General features: G+C 40.3%; 1 protein-coding gene across 2 annotated transcripts in view; it reads right to left on the bottom strand.

Moving 5' to 3' along the window:
• Positions 1-4,650: 4,650 nt before the first annotated feature.
• OLR1 (oxidized low density lipoprotein receptor 1) overlaps positions 4,651-21,387 on the bottom strand; it is a 28,597-nt gene continuing 11,860 nt past the window's right edge. For both annotated transcript variants that reach the window (XM_072954280.1, XM_006199859.4), the window contains exons 3-8: positions 14,491-14,612; positions 12,224-12,325; positions 10,545-10,790; positions 6,546-6,685; positions 6,120-6,235; positions 4,651-5,860 (exon numbers count right to left, since the gene is read on the bottom strand). In XM_072954280.1, the coding sequence (XP_072810381.1) occupies positions 5,716-5,860; positions 6,120-6,235; positions 6,546-6,685; positions 10,545-10,790; positions 12,224-12,325; positions 14,491-14,566 (825 nt within the window). In that variant the 5' untranslated portion in view covers positions 14,567-14,612 and the 3' untranslated portion in view covers positions 4,651-5,715. The remainder of the gene's footprint in view (positions 5,861-6,119; positions 6,236-6,545; positions 6,686-10,544; positions 10,791-12,223; positions 12,326-14,490; positions 14,613-21,387) is intronic.

Here is a 21,387-nt window from a genome sequence, read left to right as displayed (position 1 = left end):
CTGAAGCCATCAAGTCATCAGCGGCTGCCACCCCCCCACCCCCAGTGAAGACCAGCCCACAGACTGGCCTCTGCAGCCACTCACAATGGGGCACTTGAAGGGGACTCAGACTAAGAAAGGACAAGATACTGGCCCTAGATAGCTAGATGCTTGTCAAAGGAATGAATTCAGTGAGCCCGAATGTTTGCTTCCTCCCATATACAGAAAAGCACTAAATTCTTATCTTGAGGTGCCTGTTTTTCTTTAGATAACAAGTAATCTTTTATTGTTCCAACCACCTGGTCTGTGCTGTAAAGCTCCTATATATCCTAGCTCCTCCCCTACCCCTGCGGAGCAGTCCCTCAGAGCCACCTGAGAGGCTGTCATCCCGGCTCGCGCCCTCTGGCCAAAGGAAACTTAACTCAGTTTTAGGCTGCGCATTTACTCCAGTCCACGTCATCTATTCCCTTGCTGACCCAGATGTCCCGCAGGCCCTAATAAACTCAGAAAATCTCTACAAAGAGGAAATGAAAGGAACGCTAAACAATAATTTTATGATTCAGGAAACAAGTGCCAAGTCAGGGAACATCCCTCAATACAGTATTCCAACAACAACAATAAACAAGAATGCTAAGCAATGTTTACAAACCCAATTAAACCTAAGTTAAGAGGACCTTTAAGTTATTTGGTCAATTTGCTGTAAGAGATGAAGAACCTCCTATCAAAAACAGAAACCCTTGTAGGACCCTATAAAGACAGGGAAAAAATGAGCGAACAGTATAGTTAACATTTCTGAACTCTCACCAAATCCCAGGCGCTGCGTGAATTATTATATAAATATTATTCCATTAAATTCTCAAGTGTCCATGAACTGCTAGATATGACAGGAGGGTCTCTGAGTTACTAGTGTTCTTCTAACGTTCAGTTAAAGGAAGCAAGCTAATAAGATGTTAAGTAAGTTTCCTCAGACCACAGAGATAAGAAGATACTGGGATTTGAACTCAGTTCCAATTCAGAGAAATGAACACGCCTCACACAGTAAGTTATTTACATCAGAGGCTAACAGACTTTTTCAGCCAAGGATGAGAGAATAAATATTTTAGACTCTGGGGATCACTTACAGTCTTTGCTGCATGTTTGTTTTAATAACGCTTTCAAAATGTAAAACCCAGTCTTAGCTTTCAGGGCGGACATAAATAAGCTCCTGGCCACGGCTGTGGCGGTAGCCCTCACGGACACAATAACAAGCACAAGAATATTTACGTGCTTGGGATCCAGAAGCAGCATATAAACAGAGAGATAGTCCCCAGGATAGATCAGATTGCGGCAATAGCCTCCAAATCTAAGGTTTAGGAACAGAAGTTGCCAATGTTTGGACGAACTGGCGTCAGAAATAGTAAAAGTGACTGAGCGATGACTCAGAGCCACTGGCAGCTTGGCGAGGGAAGACAGCTTTGTCATCAGCTTTGAAATTTCTGTACCAGACGCATAGGCAAGAAATACATCTTCCAGTCTTGACTAGAATCCCCCCCACCCGCGCCAGGCATCCTCTCAGCTCAACGTGTTTCTGTTCTGAGGTATCAGGAGCTCCAACAGAAAGAGAAACTAAAGTACCTAATTACAGAATCCTTCTCCTGGAACAAGGACTGGGTTTACCTTCCTACCTGATACAAACCAACAAACAGAGACAGACGATATACATAAAGCAGTTTTCAAAACACCGGGTAACAAACAACAGAGGACAAGGATGCCCGAGAGATGGAAACAGACAAGGTGAGCACCGTGGTTGCCCCAGCTCTCCGTGTTTACAGAGTTCACAGGCCACACATGCATAAGGGGAACTGAGGACATAAGTGGGAAACTCCCGAATTGAGAAAGACAAAGGCAGCAAGAGTTTAGAGGAAAGGACAAGAGAGAGGAGAGCGTCACAGAGAAAGAAGCCAGAGAGATCCGCAGGGGACCAGCTACAGATCAGAGCGTGAGCGTGGGGGCATCACCAGAGGGACTGGAGAAAGAGCCACCAAAAATGAATACAGGAAGTAACACCCAAGATCACACGGCAGGGAAGAGCGCTCTTTCCCAACAGCAAGACTGGGGAAAAAAAATCATCGTTTATGGAGTATTTTGGGCAGAATACTCAGAAAATATTTCCTTCATAATGGAGACTAGCTAACCCCAGACTGAGAACTTCTTTGGTACTGCCGGATAATCATAAATACAATACCCAGGAACATCATGTGGTTTCCTTGTAACTTAAATATCTCTCACAATTAAACTCTGGAATATTTATAGGAACTTAAATTATCTAGCATTGACTTAATATAATATTGTCAGTCAATTATACAGTAGATCCCTGAACAGCATGAGTTTGAAATGCCTAAATCCACTCATACACGGATTTTTTCCACTATATCTGTACTACAGTACCACGCCACCCATGATTGGAGCCAAGGATACAGAGGGCTGATGGAAAGTTATACACGGATGTTCGCCTGCCGGGGGGCTTGTGCCCCTAACCCCCACCTTGCTCAAGGCTCAACTCTCCTCTAATCAGAAATAAAATCACAGACAACAACTCAGACGATAGAATCAGGAGGCAGAGGCACTAACACAGGTACTACCTTCTTCATATTTTCATCTGTGTAAAAAGCTCCATGGAGACATGGAAGTGTTTTTTTAGGCATACTCCTAGAGGTGAGAACCACAAAGTGTGAGATAAAACATACACCATGTGATATTAATGACAGACACTCGGTGGAAGAGATGAATGGACTTAGCGATATAACAATAGAAACTATCAAAAATGAAACACTCAGACAAGATCATTCTAAAAGAAAAGGAAGGGACCAGGAAAGGGAGGGAGGGAAGAAGGGAAGAAAACAGGAAAGGAAGAAGCGTTAGGGCGCTGTGGGGTAACTTCTGGCAGCCCAGTATACATGCAGTTGGAGTCCCTGAGCAGTGTGTGTTGTGTGTGTGTGTGTTTGGGGGGGGGGATATTTTGGCGAGGAGGGGAAAAAACATACTAATAGCTCAGTAACTTAAAATTTCCAAACTCGATGCAAAAGCAGAGAGATTTCCTTACAAGCAGCTTTTCACTGCAGGAAATGATAAAGGAATTCCTTCAGAAAAATAAAAATATCACCAACGGGTCTCAATAAATTTAAGAGATTCAAGTCATAAAAGTGTGTTTTCTACCCACAGTGGAATTGAATTGGAAACCTATAGTATAGTGATCTCTGGAAAATCCCTAAAGATTTGGAAACCAAATAACACACTTCTCAATAACCAATGGATCAAAAAAGAAATTAAAAAGAAAATTAGAAAGTGTTTTGAACTGAGTGAATAAAAAAACACAGCATATTAGAATTTGTTCCAAATCACTAAAGAGGTGCTTAAAGGGAAATTCATAACACTATATGGCTATATTTGAAAAAAAAAATCTTAACAAACTAGCTTCTATCTATAGAAACTAGAAAAAAAGAGCTAATTAAAACATAAGTAGAGGAAAGGAACAATATCAATTGCAGGGGAGATTAATAACACCGAAAATCAAAAAGTAATAGACTTGACTTTTCACAAAAAATTCCATTCAATGAAGCAAAAACCTTCCTCAGAAGAAAAATGAAATTGTTCTTTTAAACTTACAGCCAAACTGATTTTTTTAAAAAAGGAGAAGACACAAAGTAACAACATCAGGAATGAGAGAAACAGCATCACTACAGACTCCAGAGATATTAAAAGAATAAGAAAATATGAAGAAAAATGTCAGGGCAAAAAAATTAAACAACGTAGATGAAATGGACAAATTCCTCAAAAGACACCGACTACCAAACCTCATTCAAGAATAAGTCATCTGATTGGCACTGCATCTGGTAAAGACACTGACTCTTTAACAGTAAAAATAGTTAAAAATCTTGTAAAACAAAGAAAAATCCCAGCCCTGATGACATCAGTGGCAAATTGTTTCAAACATTTAATGAACAAACAGTACCAGTTCTACCCAAAATCTTCCAGAAGGTTGCCATAAAGGAATACTTCTCTGAAACCTAAACCAGACAAAGCTATTACATGAATAGCAAACTGCCTCCCAGTATCCTTCCTAAACATAGTTGCAAAAACCCTAAGCTAAATTTAGCAGGTCTAAGTGCACTGGATTTAATCATGTATTAAATGATAATACGTCCCAAGAACCCAAAGTTGGCTTAGCCTTCTGTAATTATTCAATGTAATCCACCATGTTAAAAACACACAAAAAGAGAAAAACTAAATGACCATCTCAATAGGTATAGAAACTTTTAGACAAATCAATACCTGTTCCTGATAAGACCTCTCAGTATTCTAGGAATAAAAGGGAAATTCCTCAAACTGATAAAGATCGTCTATGAAAAAGATACAGTTTACACCATACTTGATGGTGTAACACTGAATGGCTTATTTCCCAGATCAAGAACAAAATAAGGATATGCACCTGTATCACTTCTATTCAACGTTGTACTGGAAGTTCTAGTCTATGAAGTCAGGCAAGGAGAAGAAATTTAAACGTCCAGGAAGGAAAAAAAAATTTTATTTGTAGACAACACGGTTAAGTATGTAGAAAGTCCAGTGAAACCCACACACACACAAAATAAAAATTACTAGAAGAAATAAGTGAGTTTATCAAGGTTCAGGATATAAGGTTGATATAAAACACTTTATTATAATTGTATAAACTAGCAAATGACTTTGGAAATAAAAATTACAAATGTTTACATTTGTCTACAGTAGCATGAAAATGTGAAATACATGATGATAATCTAACAAAACATGGGAAACATCTCTGCAGTGAAAATTATGAAACATTGCTTAACGAAAATAAGAAACATCAAAGTAATGGAGATGTATACCTTGTTCATAAGTTGAACAAATCGGTATTTTTAGGAATTCAGTTTTCCCCCAGTTTATCTATAGATTCAGTGCAATCACATTCAAAGTTTCAAAAGGTATTTTTTTTTAGAAATTGACAAGCAAATTCAAAAATCAAAATGGAAATACAAAGACACAGATTAAGTAAAATAACTGAAAAAGAACAACATTGAAGAACTACCACTACGTGATTTCAAGATCTATTATAAAACGACAGAACCCAAAAATAGCATGATGGTGTTGTAACAACACATATACGAATAGATCAAAGGAAAACTGAATAGAGGGTCCAGAGACGGAACCACCCATGTATGGACAATTGTTGACGAAAGTGCAAAGGCAATGTAGTGAAAAAAGAATAGACTTTTCAGCAAATGTTGTGGAAACAAGAAACGTCCATAGGCAGAAAAAATAAAAAATAAAAACTTCCGTACACCCATACATGACTTACAAATTAACCCAAAATAAATTATAGATTTCTCTATAAAATCTGAAACTACAAAATGTCTAGGGGAAAACATAGGAGAAAATTTTTGTGACCTTGAGTTAAGCAACAGTTCTTAGAAACAACAAGAGAAACATGAAAATGGACTTCAGTGTAGGCTGGCAGGGAGGCTCGGGACGAGATACGTGAACTAACATAGAAAGAAACAGAATGAAAACTTTTTACATCAAGGTGTCAAGCAGCCGGAGCCCCAGTCTCTGCTAAGCAGTTCCTCAGCTAGTAACAACAGTTCTCAGGGCTCCCCTGGTTTGCACTGAAGTGACGAAGTGTAGCTTAAATTCCAGAAGGGAATTCAAAGTTCTTCTCCTTTTCTTCCAGAGCCTTCAAATTCACTGTGCTCTCAATAGATTCGCCTTCTTCTGACATATGCTGAATGCAGTTAATATGCAGTTTTCAGCAAAAACAATTCCCCTTTGTATATATGCACAGGTGCCTGAAGGATACATCTGGGAAAAAGCTCCCTGGATTCTAAACCTGCAGGCCAGGAGGAAAAAAAAAATTAGATTTCCTTCCACCTTGTGTCACTTAGCCTTGTCTTAAAGCTTCTAATTAGTAATAAAAGTGAGCAGGAGAACTCAGAAGGCCTGGATGGGGAAATGGGCAAGTCCCTGTGTGAGAGAACTGGAGAAGGAGACTCAGAAATCCCCTGAGCTTCTCTCCAACAGGAAGAGGACAGTGTGTGGAACGCGGCAGCGACTTCACTCGTGGGTTCAGCAGAGAATAGGAAACTTACAAGTGGGGCATCAGAGGAGAGCCGTCCTCCCAGAGCCACGAGTTGCTGGGTTTCCTCAGAGACAGCCCCATCCAGAACGGGAAACTGGAATGGGCGGTTGCTTGCTGGATGAATTCCTGTGGGGAGTAACGTTTCTGAGTTGATGACAAAGTCGATGTGGACTTTCTAGATTAGATTCACAAAACGGAAGGACCCGAAGAGATCTTTGACATTCTCTTGATGGTTCTTATAGAAATGTCCACTGGAGCCTAGAGATAGCCCATAGCTTCTCCATGCAAGGTCATGCCATAACCAGTGGCCAGACTAGGCCAGAAAACAGGTACATATTCTGATTCTCAAAGAAGTGCTCCTTCACCTAGGGCCTAAACCTGATTTGTTTCCCGGTCAGCCAATATTCCAGCCCAACATACATCCATAAAAACTCACCAGATCACCTGTGTTATTAATCTTCAACAAATGGGCGTCCAAAGACAAGCAGTTCTCCTGACTTTTTTCCCAATTAAATGCGCCAGAGGAAAATCGGTAACAGTTTTCTTCATGCCAGAGCCAGTGCTGGGGACAAGGACCTATGAAGTGTAGTATACCTAATCAGTGAGTTATGCCGGAGTAAAAATATTTCTACAATTCTTAAATCAGTTCATCTCTCAGCACGCTCACCTGCACACCACCTCTTAATTAGCATTAGACCCCCCCAAAAAAACACTTTTTTTTTGAAGAAAAAACAAATGAAGCATTCTGATTTTAGAAAACTAAATTAAAAAGCAAGGCTGTTAAAAAGCAGGGCTTGAGCTGGGATACAATTTTAGAATCTGATCTATTTTTTTTTAAGTTATATTTGGAATTATGGAAGTGAGCGTTGGGGGGTGAATATTTAATAGCTATTCTGCTACCAAAGATATGCTTATATATTTCAGAACTTCATATCTTTAAATGATGGATTTAGGCTTAAATACTGTGTCTCCTGATTCTGGACATGTACCCATATGTGACTCTTGAGTACTTAAATTGTGGCTAGTCTCCATTAAGATGTGCTATTAAGTGTAAAATACACACCTGATTTTGAAAACTGAGTAAGAAAAAAGAATATAAAATATGCCATTAATAACATTTATATTGATTAGTGTTGAAATAATGTTTCAAGATATTGGGTTAAAGAAAATACGTCACTAAAAATAATTTCATGTTTCTTTTTCATTTTTTAATGTAGTTACTAGAAAATTTAATGGTGCTAGTGAAACACACACTGTATTTCTTCTGGACAGAGCTGTTCTAGGGAGAACAGTATATTGATGCAAAGAGAGAACCTCAATTTCAATAAGATTTCAGAGAATAGGGAGACGTTTTCAGCAGAAAAATTCTCGGGGAGCCCAAAAATCTCAACTCAGGGCTTAGTCGATAGGCAAAATATGGCAAAGTCTGTGTGTTTACAGGTATTTTAAACAGCCCCGAAATCGTCCTCCTCCTCGCCCTCATCGTCATGTCTTCCGTGTGTTACTAGCACGTGGAATCTCTTTCGTGGGGAACAAAGCTCTTTGGTTCTATGCTGCGACCGAAAATGAAAAATCCAAATCCTTGAGAAAGGCAACGTTTTAATTTCAATTTTCATTGTGGCATAAAGGCATTAGATAATTTCCTAAGAATGGGCTTTATCAGAGAGGACAGAGTGGAAGGAGAAAGTAAATGAGGAAAGGCATACACGAGGCCAGCTTGAAAGCAGTGAACACAAGCTTCTTACTTCTTCATTTGCCAAGTGCCGTCCTATTACGCCAAAGGAAAGAATGTATGGGTTAAGAATGCATAAGGAAAGAAAAGTCTGGGCAGGTTTCCAAGCCATAAAAAGCAAAAGAGATAAATCTCAAAACGTGGTATTCAGACCACCTCTGTTTCTTTTAATTTTTTTTTTAATGTAACCAAGCACAAAAACCGCTACGTGCCCAAAACGGTTAACAGTAATTTTTGTGTATTAGCTTATTTAATCCTCACAACGACAGTCTGTAGGAGACAGGCTTCATTCATTTTCTTCATTTGAAAAATGGAGAAAATGGGAATTTGAACATGGGCAGTCTAACTGGAGCATCTGTGTGTTCAATCACTGTATCACACTACCTCTCAAACTCCTGATGGAGTTTGAATTAATTGAAGAAATATTTCTCGGTGCCCCTCAAGACATTCTGATACAGGGTTTGAGGGTAAATGTGGAACTTGCCACTTTTAACAAGCTACGTGGATGATAGTTTTGTACGTGGAATGTTGAGAACCACCACTAATTCCGTGTTCAAATGTGAAGCCTGTTACTGTGAGGATCTCGCATCTTTCCAGCCGGACGACCTCAAGCAAACCATGTATGGTGATTTCTCAGCATCTCTCCTTCTTTATGTTTACACTGAGGACCACAACTCGGTAGCGAGAAAGATAAAACTCGTCTCAAAGTTGAGAAAACTGGCATATTTTTTCATATGGTATTTTATTATCAATGATTTTTGAGAAACTGCTTGATAAAAAGGGGCACTTTTTTTGACATCTCTACTAACTAGCCTTGATCTGACACCATCAAGGAATGGAGCACGTTACTTGGCATATCTGCCAGCAAGACATATCGCCTATTATTTTTGATTAGTTGTTCATACTTGGCATCTCTGGGAGATGGTTCTGAAACAGCCATGATGTAGATTTAATCCCATGTGCCTGATAAAAACAAAATCATTTTACAGCCGCACCTGTGAAATAAGACAATGGCTGGTATGGACCTATGTCTGCTTATATAAACACTCCTAGCCTTGATATGTTAGCCTCCTTTTAAGCCTTCTTTGACGTGATGTATTATTTTATTTCCTTAGTAGCTCTTGCCTTCAAGAGATTCAATACATAGTTGACACTTGCTAAAAATTAATTTGCCTAAAAATTTCAGCTAACTTTGGAAATTTAAATAACCTTGTACCCATTAGAGGGATTTATAAAGGCAAAACTATACAAAACTACATATTGCTTTATTACCATTTAACTTATCTGGGTTTCAATTTTTTCACCTAGAAGATAAAAGGTGGCTATCTAGAAACGATTATTATATAATCTTTATTTAAAGAAACTACATGGTTGAGATTAAGTGAACTGTGCAAGCACGAAGCTGGAGAAATCTCTGTTTATGATTGGTGGTCAGTTCCAATGCCAAGACTACGGTGCTCTTGCAATGTACCTGTACCTTTGAACGTAACTCCATCTCATACCTTTAACTCTCCCCATGACTGAAAGCACATATCTGCTGTAATTACGGACTGTAGAGAAACTAAATAATACAAATTACTTCTGTAATAATATCAGAGTTCACCTCATCGTTTACTTGTTACAGCTGTGACTATTTCTACCTGCCTCCTAGAGTCTGAGTTCATTTCATCACCTAAAATCAACTCATAGAGACTAACTTCCTGGGCCCCTCAGATTTTCATCTGATTTGAAGCATCTACTCAACACTTACAAGCTTAGCCTACTTTTATTCACTCAATTTAAATTGATGCAGTACACTTTAAGAAATAGTGCCACAGAATAAAGCCAACGAAGAGGTAGGGGTCCCTGGAACACGGGAGGCCCCTTAGGAAAAGAAATCAATGATTAAGACACACTGGAACGGAAAAAGATGAGAATCTGTGCAAAGGGTAAGGATGGGAGGGTTCTTCCAGAAAAAAAATCTCAAAGCTAGAATATTAAAAAGAGGAGGCTCTTGTGAGGAAGGAACACTTAAATCCACCAATACGTGTGGTTAATTGAATCAGATTATCTCAAGAATTTGGCATAGGGTAGGGTGAGGATGACGAAAAAAGGATTTCAGCCAGAAAGAGAAAGAAAAATACCATATGAGATCGCTCATATGTGGAATCTAAAAAACAAAAACAAACAAACAAACAAAAACAAAGCATAAATACAGGACAGAAATAGACTCATGGACAGAGAATACAGACTTGTGGTTACCGGGGTGGGGGGGTAGAGGGTGGGAAGGGATAGACTGGGATTTCAAAATTGTAGAACAGATAAACAAGATTACACTGTATAGCACAGGGAAATATACACAAAATGTTATGATAAATCACAGAGAAAAAAATGTGACAATGAGTGTGTATATGTCCATGAATGACTGAAAAATTGTGCTGAACACTGGAATTTGACACAACACTGTAAAATGATTATGAATCAATAAAAAATGTAAAAAAAAATAAAAATTTTAAAAAAATTAAAAAAAAAGAATAAAGATGTATCCCTTTTGCAAAATAAAAAAAAAAGAAAAAGAAAAAAGGATTTCAGTGTAAAATATGATGAATGGACAATGGTACATGTATGATTTTGCCAATTTTGTGTTTAGAGACATTTCCAAAAAAAGCTTAAGATTTACCAAGAAGCTTCCACCACCTCTCTCTACCCCTCCCTCCCTCATACCTGAAAAGTTTGCTGCCTGTTTTAGAGCTTCTTGGAGATTCATTTTCCGTTGTTGAAGTTCCGTTAGTTTCTGGGATTTTTCATCCAGCTTATGGGCAAGGATTTCTATCATTTCTCTGAGCTCCTTCTGTGACTCCTCGGAGGATTTTTGTGCCTGGCGCTGGGCTGAAATCTGTCCCTCCAGGATATCTTCCTGGTGAGTAAAGTTTGCTTGCTGTTGCTTTAGAAGATCAGTCACCTGGGATACTAAACCATAACTGAATTAAGACTCCATTTCCAATCCCCAACAAAAGTGCCTCCACTGGAGTTTGAGGAAATCAAAGAAGCAAATCAAACCGTCTGGCTTTGGCAATAAACTACTGCAAAATGACCCAAACTGGCTTAGAAATTGAGGACTTGGAAGTTCTTTGATATTCCTGAAATATTTTTTTAACATTGGAAACAATCACAGATACTTGTGATCTAGGGGAAAAAAGGATTTTCCTTGCTATTGACCGTCACACACAAGTTAAAAGGAGTCACAAGAAAAAAATTATATCCAGTAGCATAAATACAATACAATCTAAGGTAGGCACCAGCCGGACTCAGTGACTATTCGCAGGCGTTGTCACTAATGATTTACCTTATTTGTGCCTTCATTCTGCTTTCATCTCTCTGCGCTTCCAGACTTCCGAATTTTACTCAAAAACTGTGACACTTACCCCATTTCTGAGAAACCCTCCCACCGGAATACGTTAAGCTACTGTGTCACAAGAGTCTGAAAACATGTTTTGGGTTTTAGTTTGTTATTTTTGGATTTATTTTTAGGAAGTTTGGACACGAAAGGAAGGTTGTGAAATCAAGCAGGCAACAAATGGTCAGAGTCCAGTGTCTCGGTTCTGGAAGTTTGATGGTTCAGTGCATAGTAGATCCCCTGACATGAAAGCCAGATTTGACCCTGTTGCAAAGGGGTCAGAGCCTCAGAAGAGTCTTCTAAATCACCACCAGCCAGTCAAGGGCTCTCCTCCCGATCATTAGAAAGGGCTTTACAGATTGAAAGTGTTCATAGACTGAAAAAAGTATGTAGTTTGCGACCCTAAATTGAGAAACAAATCAAAGACCTTAATAACCTGGACTCTAGAAGCCTACATAACTCAGATCTACCACTTAAATACATAGGTGGGTTAGATGGATGACTGGCACCATTTTCTTTCCATTTCTTATCCTCTTAACATCTCCTCCTTCCTAAATTGGCCATATTGTAAGTTTAAAGAATGTTTTCTTTTATTTATGAAGGCTGTGCTTCTGGCTTCTTAACTTTAAATTGGTACTTAATCATCTCTATTAACACTCAACATTAAATGAAGTTTCTTTTACTTTGGGGTCCCTCAGATGATCTTAGGGACTAGTAACTTCAAGTTATTTCCTTCCTCATTATTCTGAAAGGCAAACAGGCTCTCTCCATGAAGTTATGAAAACAAAACCAAACAAAAACCTACCATTCATCATCTTCACCCCATGCATGTCTCAACCTCTCTGAGGGAAGAGCAAAATATACCCATTCATCTTCCACTCACTCTAAAAACAGTTTGCCTACAATGTATCGAAATCAAGACTGTTTACAGTTGCTATGCAACAAACTTATAAAACGTGTACACGCTCTCATTTGTTCCTCCGTCTTTTCCCTGCTCAGCACTTACATTGTATTATCAGCATTATAACGGTCACCAGCAATCCCAGGCACAGGGTCCCCAGAGTCACAGCCACAGGGCACCACCTCCGAGAGGAAAGATGATGAAGACCTAGAGTGACAGGGGTAGAATCAGAAAGACAAAAATGATGGGGGCAAGCGATCAAACAATTCTTTGGACCCTGTCTGTACCTGGCGTTTTGCAGTAGTTGCCTCTACTCCTCCCAATGGCTCTGCACGTAATTCATCCCCCACATTTACAGATGAGACATATGGATGGTTAAAGAAGTCAAGCAATTTATCCATGGTCACACAACTGACGAAATTTAGGAGCCAGGATTCCATACCAGATATTTGACTCTAAATTTCTGATTCTAAAACTTCTGCTTTGTCCTCTCTCCCCACAATGAGTCTCCTCAGTCCAGTTTGGTTGGATTAACTTCCTCTGCAGGACAGAGAGCCTGATGTTTTTAACACAGACTATGTGTCTGTATGCACACAGACACACAACCATAGCAGGACCCTGGGGGGCCTTCCTGGGACAGATCTCTCCCCCATATCTTCTGCTGTAGCTCCTCTCTGAAGGACCCAGACAATAGTATCTCATGCATATTCCCCGAGTTTTTCAGATGCTAAAAACCACCACCAAAGGGAAGAAATTAACTACTTGAAGACTGTGAGCACGTGGCCCCCAGACCTTGTGGCATCTTGGGATTGCTGGTGTTGACCACCCTGTTCCCTCAGCATCAACCAGTCAGAGAATTGTGCACAAGCTGATCAGGTACCTGCCACCCCCTCCCTCACCTGGCCTTTAAATATGCTTTGCTGAAATCCTTAGAGGAGTTCAGGTTTTCTTGGGTGTGAGCCACCTGTCCCCCTCGCTCAGCCTTGCAATAAGCCTTTCTGTGCTCCACACTCCAATGTTTCGGCTTATTTGGCCTCACTGTGCACAGGGCACATGAACTCGCGTTCAGCAGCACACACAGTTATAAGTAATGTACCACAAATTGATGTCAGACACCAAGCAAGTAAACCTCTGGTCAGTTAATCGCCTGAGATAGCCTCAAAGAACTAAGACGCAGTTTTGTGCTGTTCAATTTTTATTCCACTAAAGTTACCTTGAAGTTGGGGTCAGTGACCAAGGAAAAACAGGAATGAAACCTCAGTATTCACTTGATTCATATTAACATCATGTCCTACACTCATACCAGCTGTAGCCCTCTTGTTACAAGAGACAAATTCCCCATTATTACAAAAATGATAAATCATGTAGCTCACAGATGTATGGATATCTAATTATGTGTCCCACCACTTAAAAAGCACAGATATGACTGGTTCCAGAGGAAAACATTCATGTAATGGATTTGGACTCCTCACCTTGTAAGATAAGCAAGTAAGGCACTGCTAATGTTATCCTTTATGTGCAAATAAGGAAACTGAACATTGAGTGACTTGCCTGAGATCACACAGATGTTAAGCTCCAAACATAGGTCTTGAATCCAATCAGTAGCTACATGATTTAGAACATCACACTCACAAAAGTTCCAGTGTGAATGTGTCATGATCCAAATCAACAAAGCTCAAATATAGTCACAGAGTTCTCATGCATCAAACGCACTTCTATTGGACTGAACAGATGATACAAACAAAACAGAAATTTTTGACAGGAAAGAATATGGTTCATCCTCTGATTGGAAAGTTACTAAGCTTCTAGAATGTGTGTGGCAAGTTGGCAGAAAAGAAGTTGAAGATAGTTTTGTGTCTTGCAAATAATTGCCCGATCCTTGCCTTAGGGGCAAATATCTGAGCACATCTTTCAATGAACATTTCCCTCTGGTCAATATTTATTCCATATTCTCAGAGAGCAGTCCTCGCTCTGCAACTTACTAGCTGCATAAAACTGAATAATTTAGTTAATCCTCATGATCCCCAGATAGTCCTCTATGAAAGGGAGGTAATAGGAGCCCTAATCTCAAGGTGTGAAGTTTTAGAGATGTAATGCATGTAAAATGAATATCGTAGAGCAAGCCTGTCGCCAGCGTTCAGTAGAAGTTAGTCATCATTCTCCACAACATCCTCATTCAGATCAAGTTCGTTTATTCATCACATCACCTCTGTTATCACCATCATAGCTGACTTGTTTTCCTTTTAAGTAAATGTGATTAGCCCTTTAATGTCTTCCCATACTTGGATGTTTTAGTCCTCTAATCCTGTATCCAATTAGTTTACGTTTTTAAGTTAATCCTGCCCTTGTACACATTTATCCACCCCTGGTACCTTTAGCTTTTTCTCCATTTGGCTTCTGATCAGGTTGATCCTTCACGGTCGTGCTCCTGAGGTCTTCAAAAGTCATTACCAAATCTATTCCAAGAATGAGCGAGTGAAGCGGTCAAGGACTTCTACAAAGTAAAAATGCATGAGCTCCTGCTGGAGTGTTTAAATAGCTCCTGCTGTCCAACAGAATGACCCAATCATTGGTAGGAGGAAGGAGAGGCTTTGCTTCATACTGGGAAGTTGGCTGACGCAAATTCTTGAGTTATGTCTATTGCAGGAGGGGGGAAAGTGGTGATTTGGATAGCGTTTCAGGATATTTCACTAAGTAATTTATGAAAGGGAAAACTGTATTTTTCATAAGCATTAGAGGAGAGGAATTTGTACCTAGGCTTCAGATAAGGAAATTGAAATTCAAAAGTGTAAGTCACGCTAAATTTGCTGAAGAGCGTGCATTTAGCCCAGATTATTTGAGTCCAAGATCCATATTTGTTTATTTCACTGTAGCAGACTATCTCTATACTGTGTCTTTCATAAGTCTCACATTTTCCTTTTTAATTTGGACTTGTTTCATCAGCAATAGTAGTAATACTCAGCACAGCTGAATTGCCCATCAAAGAATGCGTTTTATGCATGATTGACTTGAGGCACGAAGACTCTTCGGTGGGACCCCAGTAAAGATCCTTTATGTATGCACTGGTAGAATTCTCACCTATTTGTCTCTCACAACCTCCTAACCAGATAAGAAATGTCTCATTGCTGTTTATACTTTTAAAAAAAATCCTTATCTTTAAAGATATCTTCTAAAATAGTTATGGGCAAAATCATATGATATCTGATACTTGTCTCAAACTACAACAGGAAAAACTAAAAGGAAGGAGATACACAAAAGAAGATTGGAGAAAAATATAAATAAATAAAATATCTAGGAAACTATTAGGAAAAATCACCAATACTGACAGCCTAATTAGGGTTCCATTTCCCTCCCGCCTCTAAATTTTTTTTATTCTCTTTTCCTGTGCAGAGTATCTGAGACCAAAGTGAAGAAAGTTTATCTATCACTTAAAGGTTTATTCTATGACAGTTCACAAAAGAAAGCTCAGCACATAGCAAATACACTCTAGTCAAATCAACTTGTAACGAATCAATGTTACTTACTTTTATCACTCAAGCCCCATCTCACCTCCCTTGATTGTGAGGAGGAAAGACTAGAAACATTACAGCATTCACCATGGTGACTGTCCCATAAATAGAATCTCAGGAAATTATTTGAATGATGAGTTAATAAATACTAAAATGCTACCACAGGGAAGAGGACACCGTATCATTTTCCACGGTGACACAGCGATTTCGGGTGCCATCAGTATTCTAGTGGATTACGAGACATACAGGTATGCCGAGATGTATAGGTACGCGCGTTCATGAAATGGGCATGACACATGTTTCTTGTGAGCTCATCACATCCTAGTAACCTTTTATGGGTTGTCCTGGGAAGAAGTGTCTCCGGTGGATATGTGTGAGTTTACAGTTAAAATACCCAAAGAAACACAGGATCAGAAAGAAAGAACTATATTCTTTAGGGAAGTCCCAAGATGCAGCTAGATGTCTCAGACTTCTGCTCTTCACCTCCACGCTTCACCCACGAGGCCCAGGAGAACATGATCACCCATTGTCCTTGGGGTCAACACTCACAGGAATCTCACGGAGGAGTCCAGGGCCTGGGGCGGGGGCGGTGTGCTCTACAAATCTTGCACTCCCTTCAAAAACAATTCCTTTTTTTCCTTAAAAAATCTTCTCAAAACCTATAAGTTGGATTGCCATCATCATTTTTTTTAATTTTGTATACTCTAACAGTGCACTGCATTAATGTTCAATTCCATTAACATTTTTCCATCTCGCCAACTAAATTATATGCCCTTTAAAAGTAAGCTCCTTCTATTAAGAGATTCTCATTCTTTTCTACCAGCCTGGAATACCAGATATTGTGCAATAGTCTGCAAACTAATTTCTCCTGACAGTTAACGCTTGAGATTCTTAACTAGGAAGACATCACCAACTGGATTTTTAAACTACATTTAAAGAAAACCTCTCTCAGCTCTTTTATTTTGAGAAAGTGGAACTAAAGTCCCCTTCCGCCAAGATTTAAGTGGTTTACTGAATATCTCTTTTCTCTCTGATGCTAGACAAGGACTCAGCTCCCTGGTCTTTCAATTATACCAGATGATAAAAGACATGGGTGGCTTCTTCTTGCTGCTTTTATAAATGCAATATGACTCTCTCTCAAAGGATTCAGAGACAGACTTTTCAGATCGCCAAGGCAGAGGATACTCAGTTTGTAGGCGACGTTAAACATAGTGTGGAGTAAGGCACAGCCACACCAGCATCATCCTCAGATCTCTTCCTGACATCCTTCCAACCAGAAGTTCACATGGAGGAGCCACAGCACGGAGAATGTCAAATGAGACCTGTCACTGTCTTCTGGGTGATTTAGCCCCTCAGTGTGGCCATTTTTTGCTTTCCCTTTTCAAGCCTGTTAGAAACAAGTAGGTTCCTCTTTTTTTTTTTTTTATTGTAGTAAAACTTACATAACATAAATTATTTTTTTACCATTTTAGCCATTTTTAAGTGTACAGTTTAGTGGCATTAAGCACATTCACCTTGTTGTGCAACTGGCACCACTATCCATTTCCATAACTTTTTCATCTTCTTCAACTGAAACTCTGTATCCATTAAACAATAACCCCTGTGACTCCTGTGATGGTTGATTTTATGTGTCATCTTGAGTGGCTCACAGCGGGCCTGGATGTTTGGTGAAACATTCTTCCAGTGTTTCTGCAAGGGGGTTTTCATATGAGATTCACATCTTAATCAGTAGAGTAAGGCAGATTTCTCTCCACAATGGGAGTGGGCCTCGTCCAATCAGTTGAAGACCTGTATAGACCAAAAGACTGACTTTCCTCCAAAAAAGAAAAAATTCTCCAGCAGACAACCTTTGGACCAGAACTGCAGCATTGACTCTCCTACATCTTAAGCCTGGAGATTTGGACTTGTCAACCTCCGTGATTACATAAGTCAGTTTCTTATAATAAATCTCTTCCTCTACATATACAAATTCTACTGGTTTCATTTCTCTGGAAAACCTGATTAATACAACTCCCAATTCCTTCCCTCTTCCAGTTCCTGGAAACCACTATCCTACTTTCTGTCTTGATGAAGTTGACTCCTCTAGGAAGCATACAGCATTTGTCCTTTTGTGTCTGACTTGTTTCATTTAGCATAATGTCTTTAAGGTCCATCCACATGGTAGCATGTATCATAATTTCCTTTCCTTTCAAAGCTGAATTAATATTCTACTGTATGTGTATGCTACATTTTGTTTATCTATTTCTTCATTGGTGAACATTTGGGTTTTTCCTGCTTTTGAAAGGTCCGTGGGGATAATTTCCATAATCTTTATGGGGCAGAGAGCTGGACAGACTTGGCAGACCTCAAGAGGTTCTCACTATCCCTGCCTCCCGATGTTCATGCCCTTGTGTGTTCTCCACCCCCTGAGTGTGGGCGGGACCTGTGGCTTGGAGTGCAGCAAAGGTAATGTCATGTATGTGGGTCACAGAAGGTATAGTGCCTATGTCATTAGGGTTTCTCTCTCTCTGCTCTCCTCTCTGTCTGCCTGAACTTAAACAAGCAAGCGTGAATTCCATAGTCACAGAAAAATGGATTCTGCCTAAGGGAGCTTACAAGTGATTCCTTCCCCAGTTAAGCCTTTGGATGAGAACACAACCCAGTAGGCACCGTGTTTGTAGTCTCGTGAGACCCTAAACAGAGGACACACACTTCTGACCCATAGATATTGTGAGATAAGAAATGTGTGTTGTTTTACATTATTGCTTAATTTGTGGCAGTGTGTTGCGTGGTATATAAAACTGATGATCCTGTGATAATCTTAGCCCTCTTGTTTTGTTAAACGTTCTTAAATCTAATCCTTTTACTGACCTTCAGTACCTCTGAGGTTGACGTTCGACCCTTAGTCTGCTGCCTTGGGTCATAATATATCAACGCTATAGTTGACGTCTTCCGAGTGGAGCTCCCACTAGTTGCAAGAGAGAACTGGTTTCTCCTGCTACATTATCTATTTCTGGTTGGGTGTTTTTTTGCTTTTTTTTTTTTTTTTTAATGAAGGTGCTGGGGATTGAACCCAGGACCCTGTGCATGCTAAGCACACACTCTACCACTGAGCTATTACCCCCCCCCCATAATATCTATTTCTGAAGACACGGCTGTGACCAAACTCCCTACTCAGCTCTTTATAGCTCACTCTTGATGACTCGGGCTAATAGTAGTCCTAGAGCCCGTCTCACTGGGGCAAGGGAGGCAGGGAACCCACAGAGGTCACCTGGCTAGGCAAGGTCAAACGGAGAACAACCACAGGAGCCAGCAGTGAGCAATTGTTTAGCCGCGCTTGCTGCAGCCTCTGTACAACACTTCCCCGCAGCACAGGTGAAAGGCCTGTGTACAGCACCCTCCATTGGTTCCGCTCCACGTCCTGAACAGCCTGGTGTGAGCTAATGATTCACGAGCGTCGGGAACCCCAACAGGACCGTGCGGGGCTGTAACAGGACCATTCCCCTTTCCCTTGGCCCCCCGCCCTTCCAGTGTGCACCTCCTTCCGTCTTCCCACCTGAATCCTCTTTCCGCTCACACCCATCTCCACATGGACGCTTCGATAGGGACTGAGCTCGGAGTTAAAATTGCCAGAAGGCATAGAATCACTTCCATTAGGATCAACCAGACGTTCTGTTTCTCCAGGGAATATTCCGGTGGGGACAGGGGTGGGGGGAGGGGAAGTGGCAATAGTCATTCTAAGAAAGAAAAAGTAACAAGAAGGTCATTAACAGAATCCTATTTTGTTCAAACCTGCTAGGAAGCCAGAGGGCAAAAAAGATGATGGTAATCACATGGCAGGTAAGTGCACCGGGGAGAAAAAGTCATGTTCACGGGCAAACCTGTTCATGCAGGTGAAGGCTGGCATGCTCGGGGGAAGAGAGGTCAGGAGAGCAATGAGGGGGATATTCAAGACCTGGAATTCTAGGAGAGCTGAAACACGGTCATGGTAACAATAGACATGAGAGGCTGGAGGACATCAGTCACCCAGCGTTTTGAAGATAAAAGTCATCGGTAAAGCTGAGTGGAAGGTGGGAAAGGTATGGCTCAGTGGTAGGGCGCGTACTTAACATGCGTGAGGTCATGGGTTCCACCCCCAGTAGCTCTGTTTAAAAAGTAAGTAAACCTAATTACCTCCCACTCCAAAAACAAAAAAAAAAAAAGTGGAAAAAAATTGAGTGGAAATCAAGACAATCTTAGTTAACACTCACAAATATATCAGGACTATCCAATGCACTTCATACACATTAACATGTTTAACGTCAGTAAGGGTACGAAGAAACAGTCTTATTATTATTCCCCCAATTTATATAGGATGAAACAGAACCAACAGAGAGATGTAATAACTCTCCCAAGACCCCACAGCTGGTAAGTGACAAGGTAAGTATTTAGTCACCGACAGCCCAGCTGGATTCTTAGCCATGAGGCCCTTGTGCCTCACTGACAAGAGAACGAGAAGGGCGAGGTCAATGATGCTCCATGGGAAAGGCTGGCTGAATAGAGACGTTCTCATCAAAATGCCTCCATGTCTCCGATTGCATTTCCTCTGTGAACAACATCTCGGGCAGGTCAAGTGGGCATGCCACTCCTCCTTCATAAATGGTAAACTGAGGGCGGGGAAGCTACGTAAGCACGTGGTGGAGGGCCGAGATGAGAGTCCCGCTCCCTGGTCCAGCAAAGTACCTCCCATCTGGCCAAGCTCTCTGCTGAAATTTGGAAAGTACACTTACATCTAAAAGAGTAACAAAGAGGCCCTTTAGCTTTGGAATTGAATGATTTTGAATCAGCAGTATCATATCAGGCTGTTCGCTCATGATTTGATTTTCTGAGCTAAAAGAAAAAATTAAGTTTATGTTCTCCATTCTCATATCACATTGGCATGCCATGCCATGTGAGGGCTTTTTGAATCAACTCCACTCAACAAGTTGCCCCTCAAGAACTCTCAGTAAAATGAGACTTTCAGGGTTAGAAAGGACCTCAAAGGTGGTTTTATTGAATTCTTATGAGATAGATACACCCTGTAAACAAATGTCTTATTTTCTTATGAAATACTTTGTATTTTAAAAAATGTTTTAATACTTTGTATTCAGTCAAAGAGTATTGGCTTAAGCATAGATCATTTCTGTAGCATTCATTTGCTCCTGGAGAGATGTTTCTTTCCAAATATTCTATGTCCTTTCCATGTATGCTTACTTTGGCTCTGACTTTAGATTTTATAAGACAGAGTGAGAGGCATATAGATCTTGAAACTCAGTCTTTAAAAATGTCTGTTTAATTTAACTGTTTCAATGGAAATTGAAGTCAGGGTGGAGGGGGATTTCATGGACAGCACCCAGAAATTCTAATCTTCAAATCTGCTCTCTCCAAAGATGGGAGAGCTTTCCAGTTCATTTGGCAACTTCTCAGTCCTACTCCAATGTCTAAGAATAAATGACCCAGAACCAGGAGAGTTGATTATCAACACGGTGAAGGGGAGGGTTTCAAAGAGCAAGAAAGGAGGGCTAATCACATGGAGAGGGGAGTAACTGGAGATTGGCAGGGTCACTTTCAAAGTTCAGCAGTCGCCCTGGAGTGCTTTGGTGAAGGACCAAGAATAGTACCACTTTTCTGATGGAGAAGAGAACCTATTCGGTCTCCCTCTATGTGCCTTTGATCCTCCTTCAAGTCAAGTTTCTCACCCTTGCCTAGAAAAATACCTGGTTCCCAGGACTCCCGTGTCCTCTCTGAATATCCTCCTTTTCG

This window comes from Vicugna pacos, chromosome 34 (genome assembly GCF_048564905.1).
Source record: "Vicugna pacos chromosome 34, VicPac4, whole genome shotgun sequence".
In the NCBI taxonomy this organism is placed as follows: Eukaryota; Metazoa; Chordata; class Mammalia; order Artiodactyla; family Camelidae; genus Vicugna; species Vicugna pacos.
The sequence above is the reverse complement of the archived record's forward strand: the minus strand, read 5'-3'. Positions and strand labels throughout refer to the sequence as shown.